Source organism: Lathyrus oleraceus, chromosome 1 (genome assembly GCF_024323335.1).
Source record: "Lathyrus oleraceus cultivar Zhongwan6 chromosome 1, CAAS_Psat_ZW6_1.0, whole genome shotgun sequence".
Classification (NCBI taxonomy): Eukaryota; Viridiplantae; Streptophyta; class Magnoliopsida; order Fabales; family Fabaceae; genus Lathyrus; species Lathyrus oleraceus.
In genome coordinates, this window is record NC_066579.1 from 2,477,036 (window position 1) to 2,490,000 (window position 12,965).

General features: G+C 31.1%; 1 protein-coding gene across 1 annotated transcript in view; it reads left to right on the forward strand.

Annotated features, from left to right (window-relative positions):
- The first annotated feature begins 10,888 nt into the window (after positions 1–10,888).
- Positions 10,889–12,965, forward strand: part of LOC127111374 (protein SRG1) — a 2,956-nt gene continuing 879 nt past the window's right edge. The window contains exons 1-3 of the mRNA XM_051046204.1: positions 10,889–11,180; positions 11,277–11,524; positions 12,362–12,686. Of these exons, the coding sequence (XP_050902161.1) occupies positions 10,929–11,180; positions 11,277–11,524; positions 12,362–12,686 (825 nt within the window). The 5' untranslated portion in view covers positions 10,889–10,928. The remainder of the gene's footprint in view (positions 11,181–11,276; positions 11,525–12,361; positions 12,687–12,965) is intronic.

The window sequence follows — 12,965 nt, forward strand, 5'->3', positions numbered from 1 at the left end:
TATGCACTCTAGCATTTAGAAGCAGTTGACACATGTTCTGACGAAAGCGATCAAGACTGATCAATTTCTCCATTTAAGGGATACAATTGGTTTTATTAGTTTTGATTACTTAAATCCTGAATTAAGGGATGATGTTGAAGGGTAATTCAGTATTTTAGTATTTCGCCTACGTGGTGTTATTATTTGTGTATATATAGTCGTATAGCTGTCAACAGATGTATCTTGTGTGTATGTGTGTGTGTGTATGTCTTTACGTGTGTGTGTGTGTGTGTATGTTTGTGTGTGTGTGTGTTTGTTTGTGTTTGTGTTTGTGTGTGTTTGTATGTTTGTGTGTGTGTGTGTGTGTGTGTGTGTGTGCCTATGTGAGTGAGTGTGTGTGCCTATGTGAGTGAGTGTGTGTGTGTGTGTGTGCGTGCATGCGTGTGTGCGTACACGTGTGTGTGTGTGTCTGTGTCTGTGTGTGCATGTGTGCGTGTGTGTATGTGTGCGTGCGTGCGTGCATGCATGTGTGTGTGTGTGTGTGTGTGCGTGCGTGCGCGCGTGTGTTTGTGCGTGTGCGTGTGCGTGTGTGTTTTCATTTTACTTTTATTTTTATTTAATGCAGTGCTACTGAGGTATTTTCTATCTTTATGCAAGGTTAAAGATAAAGTAGTAACAGAAGAAGGTCGCTCAATTAACACAGCTAACAAAGAAAGAACAAGAAGAAAGAGTCATGGTCAATCCACCTAGGGTGACAATGGGAGACTATTGTCGGAGAACAGACGTTGGGCGAGTATCTCTTGGGTTTCAACCGACTAATCCTATTATTTTTAACATTAAAAATGTTATTATTGCAGATTTGAGAGATAACTGGTACGATGGAAGTGTTATTAGAGATGCGTGGGAGCATCTAGATCAATTTTATGAAACATATTCTCTATGCAACCCATATGGAGTTAGTGAGAGTCAGATCAAGTTGGGGCTGTTTAAGTTTTCTTTAACTGAAACGACAAAAGACTGGCTACATTGTTTACCAAGTAGAACTATTCAGACCTGAAAAGATGAGGAAAACAAGTTTCTAGAGAGGTATTATTCTAATACTCAGTTTGTGGAGAGAAAATCCGCAATTTCCAACTTTGTCCAGGAAGAGTTTGAGTCATTATCTAGTGCACGAGAAAGATTTAAGTTGTTACTCCGTAAGCATCCAAATCATAATATGAGTGCTATACAATATAAGATACACCTCATCGACGGGTTAATAACACAAATGATAGTATTTCTCGATGCCTTAATTGGAGGTACATTGAGAGCAAAGACTGGTGAAGAGTTAAAAATGTTGATTGAAAACATGTATCAAAATGATTATCGTTCAATTGAACGGGCGTTGAAGCAAAAGGGTATTCATGCAATTGATTCGACCATAACCCTTTCAGCTCAAATAGAAGCACTTTTCTAAACAATTATCTCCAACACATCTAGACCAAATAAATGTTAGCCAAATTATGATGCTTCGTTATGATTTTTATGGAGAGGGACATGCAAATGGTAACCATACGATAGAGGTTAAGAGTGTTGAAATTCAGCATGCGAATTTCAAAAGAATAATCCTTATTCCAACACCTACAATCATGGTTGGAAAGATCATTCAGACTTCAATTGGAGCAACAATCATACTTTAAACAATAATCAAGGTTTTCAACAGGTTCCTCAAGCGCCTCAACGCAAGCCATCACCTTTAGAGAAAACCTTGTACAAATTCATGAAAGTGACTCAGTCAAATTTTGAAAAGGTGAATAAAACTCAAGAAGACATGTATAAAACTCATAAGGAGATAATAGAAAATCAGATCACCGTGAACAAGAACATTAAAGCATCGATAAAGATCTTAGAGATGTAAATCGGTCAACTGTCTCGACAAATAGCAGCCCAAACTAGTTCAAGTGGGGAATTTGTAGTTAACACCATGGATAAACTGAAAAATGAAACGTGCAAAGCCATTAAGTTGAGAAGTGGAGTGGAGCCTTATGAACCCAAAGTGAGTGAGGAAAATAAACAATCGAGTGAGGTGGAGAAAAATAGTGGAAAAGAAGTGGTAGTTGAAAAGGAGCTTGAGAAAAATTTTGAGGGAGAAAAAAAAGGATACTAGTGAGAATGAAGTTAGAGGATACACCTTTGATCAGTTCATTTGATAAAAACTCATCCTTCAGAAGGACCAAGAAATAAATTTTGAATGAACCAAAGCCCGAGCTACCTGATTACTTCAAACCATTGTACCCAATCCTTAAAAAGAAACCCCAGAGAGAGATGAAAGTGAGTCAATTTAAAAAGTTCATGGAGATTGTGACAAAGATACAAGTTAAAATTCCATTTGTTGAATCTCTTGAGTAAATATAGATTTATGCTAAATTCATGAAATATCTCTTGTCGGGAAAGCAAAGGTTGAAGTATGAAGAAAACATCACTTTGGCGGAAGAGTGCAATGCTATTATTCAAAGGAAACTTCCAAAAAAAACTCATTGGTCCATGTAGGTTTACTATTCCTTGCTTCACTAGTTCACTAACTATTAAGCATGCTTTGCATGAATTAGGAGTTAGCATTAATTTGATGTCGCTATCCATGATGAGAAAGTTAAATTATGGTGAACCAAAGCCAACTCAAATGACTTTGACATTGGCTGATTGTTCTATCACCTATCCATATAAAGTGCTCTAATATGTACTGGTTAGAATGGATGATTTATTGTTTCCAATAGACTTTGTGATTCTTGACATACCCAAAGACTCTGAAGTAGCACTACCTATAGGCATACCATTCAAAGAAAAAAGAAGATCTCTCGTTGATGTAGAACTGGATGAGTTAATATTGAGATTTAACAAAGAAAAAGTTATCTTCAATGTGTTCGAAGCGATACATCATAAAGAGAAGTGTCTCCAAGTGAGTCGCCTTTGTTACCTATTGAAAATAATATGTGAATTATATTGATATGATTGAGGAAGGACATGATAAAGAAGTCACAGAGTACATGCATGTCATCTCAAAAAGTGAAACTTTGAGTAAGCTTGAACCAAGTATCTTTGTGTCAATAAAAGATCAAATTAAGATCCTTGAAGTGAAACAAAATCATCCTCAATAAATGCTTGCTCTCTTGATAAAACCACTAAAACACCTTATCGAACTTATAGTCCTTATTCTAGTTTTAAAAAGGAGAAACCCATAAGAGTATGGAGAAAGAATAAGGGAATACGCGGTTGGAGAATATGTGGTCTAAAGGGGAGATATTTGAAAAATTGCATGCGTAAGACAAATTTTCATTTCAAAATAATTAGATACGTTGATACAAGTTTGAAGGATGAACCTGATTAAAAGAGAAAAAGGTCAAGCTAAAGACCTTAAAGAATCGCTTAATTGGAGGCAACCCATCTGAGTTTGAATTTCAGTTTTATTTTTATTTTAGTATATTTCCCTTTTTGTATTATGATCCACAAAAGATTAATAACTAGTTCTCAAGAATTCTCTTCCCTTGGTACTTCTCTTTGCTTTAATTAATGAAATTTTTGCTTCCGTTGTTTCTTTCAGTATCCATGCATTAGTCATTTTCTAGAACTTTCACTATTTCTAATTTGAGTATATTGGTATGATGAATACACATTGAGGCAGTTGCTTGTGAAAGCCATCCAGTTTCTAATCTGAGCCTTTTTAAGCCATCATGTTTCAATATATTGGTATGATGAATAAGTGAAGAAAACAAAGGATGTTATTATGGAATTCTCACGCCCACGATGCATCCCTTCATGGTATGATGAGGCTTGCATCGCGGTGCAATACTGACATATCGCAGCGCGATGGCACACATTTGGCTAACACACAATTTTCTATTTAAAGGGAATTTGTTGCCTCTTTTTGGGGTTCTAGATTTTAGAGAGAAAATGACGGATAGAGACATTCAAAGGGAGACTTTGGAGCACATTGGAGTCATTGGAGAGCAATTCTTCCATAGATTTTAATGATTAAGACTTATCAACTCATGGTATTTGTTAATTTATCAATGAGTTGCTAGTTTTTCCTAAATTAGGTCTCTTTGAGATGAACATTATTTTTACTTTGTTGGATCATATGGTTGTTTGAGATTTATTGAGTAATTATTATTATTATTATTATTATTATTATTATTATTATTATTATTATTATTATTATTATCTTATTTGAATTGTCCTTGTGCTTAATGCTTTTTGTCACTTATAGGCATACAAAACAATCTAGATATTTAGGGATTTCTGACCATTAGTGTATTTATTTGATCTAAGCAATTTATTTAACTTTATAATTTACTAGGGATATGTAATTAGAAGTTGTTGCATATGAATTATTTGATGTCAAAACGTATGAAGTATTTGATGTTCTGATAAAAAGATCCCCTTGATAGAAGCCCCCCTAAATATGTGCACCTTAGAGATTTCATTCTTGTATGAACTTCTCCCTCTTTGACAACATCAAAAAGAGATAAAAGCCACAAATATGAGAAGCATCATGTAAAACTTACAAAAACATATATAACACTCATAGGCATTGCAAAGAGAAATCATACAACAATAATGTGCACTCACAGTTCATTAGAATGACATTAAAGTTAAAATTGCTTAAACATAAATACACATGCAATTCATATAAAATTATAAGGAGTTCATTACAAACACATCATAACATTGTTAAAACATAAAATTATAAGGATGAAACACAATAACATGAAAGTCAAAAGATAAAGTGCATGCAAAATAGGTTCCAAATACATGGTAAAAAAAATCATGCAAAAACTTCATTTTTCATGCAAGAATCAATAAATAACATGCTTAAACACCAAGCTTTTCAAAAATACTTCGAATGTGAAGATATAAGGGCATGAAACATGTAGACTAATGATGTAATAATATGAAGGCACTATAAACATATAGGTTTAAAACACATGGTTTAACAATGAAATCTTTGAAACTGAGCATACATGAAATGTATTATTCATCAAATATATATCTCACATTTTAAAACAGAAACACGCAATCACATATGAGAGGCATATAAGGAATACATGAAGAAAAAAACTTACAAACAAAGAGAAAAGTGAAACGATACTATCCCATAGGATGAGAGACGGATGATGCACTGATGTGAAATGGAACTTTCTAATGAAAGTTGAAACAAATTTAAAGAGTTCATGCAACAAAATATTTAGGCAAGATTTGAGATATCGAGAATGGCCAATTCCTGTAGAATATTGAAAAATGACTCAGTTGCAAGAGGTTTTGTGAAAATATCCACAAGTTGATTTTTGCTATCAACATTTTCAAAAATGACATCACCTTTTTCATCATAGTCGCATAGGAAATGGTGATGTGTCTCAATGTGTTTAGCACGAGAATGTAACACCGGGTTTTTGGCTAGGTTAATCGCATTAGTAGCACATTATATAAATACGTTGAATTTTGATGTCAAAGTCAAGTAGTTGTTGTTTGAGCCAGAAAATTTGTGCACAAAAACTATCGATTGCGGCGTATTCCGCCTTGGCAGTTGACAAAGAAACAAAGAATTGCTTCTTTCTATGCCAACTAACTATGGAGTTTGAAAATAGGTGGCAAGTTCCACTAGTACTTTTTCTATCGGATTTGCTGCCGGAAAAATCGGAATTGGAGTAACCAACCAAACTATAATCGCTACCTTTGGAAAACCAAAATCCATACTTAGATGTACCATGAAGGTATCTAAGGATGCGCTTTAGAGCTTTTAAGTGTGATTCCTTATGAGCGTATTGATACCGAGTGCAAATGTACACACTAAACATAATATCATGCATATATGCGATAAGATATAAAAGAGATATGATCATACATGTATACCTTTTGTCGTCAACATCCTTACCCCTTTCATCATTGTCTAAGTTCCCGTTAATGGCCATTGGAGTATCGATTGACTTTGCATTTGCCATTTCAAAGCATTTAAGCAACTCTTGGCAGTATTTTGATTAACACATAAATGTCCCTTCTTTGATCTGCTTGATTTGAAGTCCGAGAAAGTAAGTCAACTCTCCCATTAGACTCATCTCAAATTATCTCTATGTTAACTTTGAGAACTCTTTGACCAATTGAATGTTAGTAGAATCAAATATAATATCATCAACATAAATTTGAACGAGAAGAATGTATTTTCCTTTATGTTTAATAAAACATGTTGTATCAATAGTTCCTCTAGAGTATCCTTGATCAAGTAGAAACTTACTTAGTTGATAATACCAAGCCCTAGGTGATTGTTTGAGACCATACAAAACTCGTTTTAATTTAAAAACATGGTTATGATACTCATAATTTTCAAAATCGGGAGGTTATGAAACATACACTTCTTCACTTATATAACCATTAAGAAAAGCACTTTTCACGCCTATTTGAAATAATTTGAAATATTTAGAGCATGCAAAAGCTAGTAAAGGCGTATAGCCTCGAGGCAAGAAACCAGAGCATAAGTTTCCTCATAATCTATGCCCTCCTCTTGGTTATATCCTTGAGTCACTATCTGGGCCTTGTTCCTTCTTATCATTCTATTTTCGTCTAATTTATTTATAAAAACACACTTAGTGCCTATAACTTGATGATCTTGCAGAGTTGGGACAAGGTCCCACACATCATTTCTTTTAAATTGATTCAACTCATCTTGCATGGCTATAAGCCAATGTTCATCAATTAAGGCCTATTTTGCATTTTTAGGTTCAATTTGAGACACGAATGTAAAGTGATAAAATAAATTACTTATCTTGGACCATGTAGTTACGCCTTTGGTGATGTCACCAACAATGTTGTCGAATGGATGATCTTTAGAAGTCTTCTAAGAAAATGGGAGGCCTTTCACTTCAGTTGTACTTTCTTCCTTTTCTTTTATAGGATCATCATCTTCCTCATTCTCAGGTTCCATCGTCTCAGGATGATCAATTCCTTTTTCGGTGTCTTTGAGTATGTCTTTTGAAGATACATCTGCATCATGAAAAGAAATAACTTTCCCGAAATTTCTTGGATAAGATTTATCAAAAGTGACATGCACGGACTCTTCAACAGTAAGTAATCTCTTATTGTAAACTCTATAGGCTTTCTTTAATAAGAGTATCCAAGGAAGATACCTTCGTCATCTTTCTAATCAAAGTTTCCAAGGTTGGCCTTACCATTATTCAACACAAAACACACGTCTGAAGATATGAAGATGTGATAAATTCGGTTTTCTACCTTTGAGAAGTTCATAAGGTGTTTTATTTAAAATATGACATATAGGTATCCTATTTAAAACATAACATGTCTTGCTTATTGCTTCGGCCAAAAAATATTTAGGTAAACTATTATCATTGATCATAGTTATTGCCAACTCCTCTAAAATTCGGTTCTTGCATACTCTTGAGGTGAGTGGTGTATCGCCGATGATTTTAATACAGTTAAAAAGAAGAGGGAGACGAAAGGTTCTAATACCTAATTAAATAGAGGAGAGGTGCTTGAATTTAACGAGTTCATTGAAAGATTGGAAGTTATAGATGTTATGGTTGTGGGCAATAAATTTATGGCTTAATACATGTTATAGTCTTAAGGGTTTTGTTTTCGGAGGTTGAAAATAAAACCTCCGCAGTTTAAACAGTGTATCGGTTTTAACTACTCAGATTTGTACCAATAATCTTACTGTCACGACACATCACTAGAATTTAACTTTTTTTTACCAGAAATTGACGGAAGATACCAAATAGGTAACATAAGTGAAGTTAAAGGACTAACTTGTAACATTTTTTAGTTAAGGGACTCAAGCAGAATATTAAATTAAGTTAAGGGACTTGGTGACTAATTATGCATAAAATTATTTAGTTTAGGTTGGATGGCAAGGCTATGAGTCGTCTCGATAGGTTCCTTTTATCTGAGGATTTACTGAGTAATTGGAAGATTGATGGGAAAGGGGTTGGCACCAGGGACCTTTTTTTATCATTGTCCAATTTGGATCAGAAGGAAGAAGAAGAATTTGGGGCCAAAACCTTTCAAAAAAAAATAATTGCTGGCTACTACACATTGACTTTTTTCCTTTTGCGGAGAAGACTTGGAGTTCCATTAAATTATCAGGCCCGACAACTAATGACAATTGTCATTACGTGACTTTTATGAGAAAATTCGGATGAATTTGGAAGAATATTGACCCAAAGCAAAGACAAACTATGAAAAGATAGCCAAAAATCCAAGACAAGGAAGAATTAAACACTTACAGAAATTTGTGAAGAAAGAGTGAAGAAAGCAAAGGGTTTACTTATGGAATTCTCGTGCGCGCGATGCATCCCCGCGTGGCGCAGTGAGGCTTGCATCACAACGCGATATTGACATGTTGCGGCGCAACGACAATCGTTTGGGTGACACACAATTTTCTATTTAAAGGCAAATTGTTTGCTTTTTGGGGGGATCCTGAATTTTAGATAGAAAGTGACGATTTGGGACATCCAAAGGCAATTTTGAAGCACATTGGAGAGCAATTTTTCCTTATATTTTGATGATGAGAACTTATCAATTTATAGTATTTGTTAATTTATAAATGAGTAGCTAAATTTTTCTGGATTGTGTCGTTTTGAGATGATCCTTATTTTTACTTTGTTGGATCACATTTTTGTTTCAGATTGAGTACTTTTATTATTATTATTATTATTATTATTATTATTATTATTATTATTATTATTATTATTATTATTATTATTATTATTATTTCAATTGTTATTGTGTTTAATATTTTTTCTCACTTACGGGCGTACAAATCGATCTAGATATTTAGGAATTTTTTTACCGTTAGTTTATTTATCTAATCTAGGCAATTTATTCAACTTTGTAATTAACTAGGGATATGTAATTAGAAGTGTTGCTTATAAATCAATTCATTTTGAACGCATAATTTAACTTTGAATTGACCTAAGAAATTAGAGGATTATTGTATACATTAATGAGCTACACACCAAGAAAGTTAGTGTAGTTATAGTTGTTAAGAAAATATATTGAATATTTTTTATACATTGCTACAATAATTTACTTTTATTCTTAAAATTTAAAAAAGGTCTTAAAAAGAGACTGAGGTAATATATATTTAGTTAATTCTATTTATTATTAAGATAGAAGAAAGAGCAGAGTTGTTTTAAGAGTGTGCAAGACGACTTATAGGCTATATAAGACTACAACACATAATTTTACATTTTTCACAATTAAACTATAATAAAAAAGATCTCTGCAAAACTATTTCACGGTTAATTTATAATTCAATTTAAATTAACTTCAGCTTCTTACGTAAGGTCTCTCAAATTTTTAACCATACCGAGTAGATATCAGATCAAGATTCAAAAAGAATAATTTTCTTTCAAATTAATTCATGGGATGGTCATAGGGGTGGGAATTGGCTGAGTCGATCTAGGTTTTGTCAAGCCTAAGTTTGACCTACGAAAAATATCAAAGCCTAAGTCTGATCTATAGCTTGTCATATGCTTATTTTTAGGCCTAAGTCTGGCCTTTTTGAAGGCTTGATTAGTTTATTAGCCTACTAAAAAATCTATTTTATTTGAACATATACAAATAAGCAATTCAAATATTTATATACACTAAAAAACTAAAAGATAAATGATAATAAAAATTTATTTGAATTGACTTATCTGAATTTACATATTAACATAATTTTGTAAGACTATTTGATTAAGAAAACTTATAAAAATAACTTATAATATTATTAATAAGGTGTATTCAATTTAATTTTGTAAGTTTTTTAAAATATCTAAATTTTATTATATATTTTATTTCAAAATATAATATACAATATAATAATAATAAATAAAATTATTCATATTATTTAAATAGAGCAATCTAAAATATTTAAAATATTTTTTTTATGATTTAAGATCTATCATTTTTAACTAAATAAACTTATAAAAGAATTGAAACATGAACATAAGATGCTGTTAATGGATCTATTCCTACTCCTAAGTGGTCATTCAATAAGACTTGGTTAGGAAAAAAGATATATGCTTAAATATACACGCAAAAAACAACCTCCAAATCGTAATAAAATACAATATACAGTTTTCAAACTTTTTAAATATTTTTCACACATTTGGAATGCGTGTGAAGATTAAAGTCATAATATTAAATTCATAACACAGATACGGTGTCGGCAAGAGGTAGTGGTTTTTGTGATTACATTATAGCAGTTTTCAATAATATATAAAACTTGCTAAACAAACACAAAAAACACACTTACAAACAAAATTGAATTCATAATTAGGTATGGCAACGGAGGAGTTGGAGATGATTTTTATCTGAATTCTTAAATAAATCATGTTTCCGTCCTAAATTTTAAAGGGGATAAAGAATTAAAATTCAAACTCATACTAAACGAGTTCGGATGTTCAATATTGATTTAATAAAATCAACTTTTTAAATAAAAATATTTATTTTTCTAAAATAAAATTATATTACCAATAATAAAGTAAGGAAATTTAAAAAAATTATATACATATATTTATAAATATTTTAAATAATAAATTAAAATTAAAATATTATTAATTATATATTTAATATTTTAAATTATCAAAAATAAATAATAATATATATGATAAAATAAATGAGACGGATTCACGACGGATTCATAATGGATATTAATGTGTAAATTATCTGATCCATCCCAATATTTTATAATCGAAAAAAAACTCAAATTCATAACTTAATCCAATCAAATTCAATTTTTCCTATCAATTTTGTAACAGATTTGAATAGATACCCACGGATAAGGGTTATCTTTTCATGTCTATTCATAAATTGCTCATAAGATAACATACGCAAAGGGTATTGTTTTTTTTATTTAAATAGAAGTTCTTAGTTAACATATCAAATAAAAAATCTTGATTAAAAATAACAAAGGGGTAATGGAAGAATTCAAGAACCCATCTGGCATTTCTCTTTTGGTACCATCAGTTCAAGAGTTAGCTAAAGATGAGAACCTTTCGAATGTTCCACTTAGATATATTCAGCCTCAACTTGATGACTCTATTCTTTCTCAAGTTGATAGTACACTTGAAATTCCAATTATTGATATTCATAACTTGCTTTCAAAAGAATTTGGGAGTGAAGAATTGGTTAAGCTTCACCTTGCTTGCAAAGATTGGGGGTTCTTCCAGGTCACTTTTCCCTCTTTATGAATTCGACTTATTTGAACTTACTTATTGATATAAACACTTATATTGATTTATGCTGTTAATTCTTAATTATGGTAGTTGGTAAATCATGATGTTAGTTCTTCCTTGGTGGAGAAAGTAAAATTGGAGATTCAAGACTTCTTCAACCTTCCAATGTCTGAGAAGAGAAAGTTTTGGCAGACTCCACAACATATGGAGGGATTTGGACAAGCATTTGTTGTTAGTGAAGAACAAAAGCTTGATTGGGCTGATATGTTTTATATGACAACACTTCCTAAACACTCTAGAATGCCTCACTTATTTCCACAACTTCCTCTTCCTTTAAGGTGATTTTGTGATATATATATATATATATATAATATATATATATATATATATTATATATATATATATATTATATATATATATTTTTTTTGATTTGATAAATATATTAAACATCATTTAATTAAATTTATGATTACCCTATAACTTATATCTTTTATCGATTACATCACATTTTATTATAAAATTAAAACTATAATATTGAAATATAGGTCAGGCTGATCCATATGAACCATTGAAAACTATATATAACTCATAAACCGAATAGGTGGGATCAAACCGACTTATTTTACAGCTCTACGAACTACCACAACACTTCAACATTACATTTACAAAAATAATGTTTAAAAATTTTTTAAACTAACTATAAAAAAGTTTGCTTCATAAAACATATCTATAAAAATAACAGTAAATTAATAGTTTTTATAGATGGGTTTTATATTTAATGAACTTACTGAATTGATTTTATTAAAAGATTTTGTAACATTTTAATATATATATATATATATATATATATATATATATATATATATATATATATAATATATATATATATAATATATATATTATATATATATATATATTATATATATATATATATATATATATATATATATATATATATATTAGAATTACAGTTTTAACCTAACGGTTGATATAAAATAAGGTAAGTATTACTCTATATAAATGTATCACTCTATATAAATTATAATTATATATAAATGTTTTTTAAATTCTATCCTTAATCAACATGAGAATTGGGATCTTCCTAATATCTTAATTCTTCTCATTGATTTATTTTGTTTTTTTCAATCACCTAATACTTTTTAAGGATCATGCAGAGAAACACTAGAATTATACTCGCAAGAAATGAAAAATCTAGGCATGGTTATTGTTGGCCATATAGGAAAAGCTTTGAATATGAAAGAAATGGAAATGAGAGAATTATTTGAAGATGGAATACAAATGATGAGGATGAACTATTATCCTCCATGTCCTCAACCTGAAAAGGTTATTGGTCTCACAAGACATTCAGATCCTGTAGGTGTCACTATCCTCCTACAACTCAATGAAGTTCAAGGACTCCAAATAAAGAAAGATGGCGTGTGGGTCTCTATTAAGCCTCTGCCAAATGCCTTCATTGTCAACATTGGGGACATGCTAGAGGTAAAAAGTCTCTTCCATATATCCATAATTAATAATTTCATGTATGATTGCAACTCTAAGAGTAGGGTTAGGACGGTGGTGGTTGATACGTGTCGATTTTTGACATTTGTATGATATTTGTAACAAGTATTGAAAAAATCAAATAAAAGTTTTTCAAAAATTAATTTTTTTTTCTTTGTTTCGACTTTTTTAATCAGTATCCGACATTCATATCACATGACACTCACACAATGTTGGACAATTCAAGTGTTGTAAAAAAATTGTTTTTTTTCTTTACTT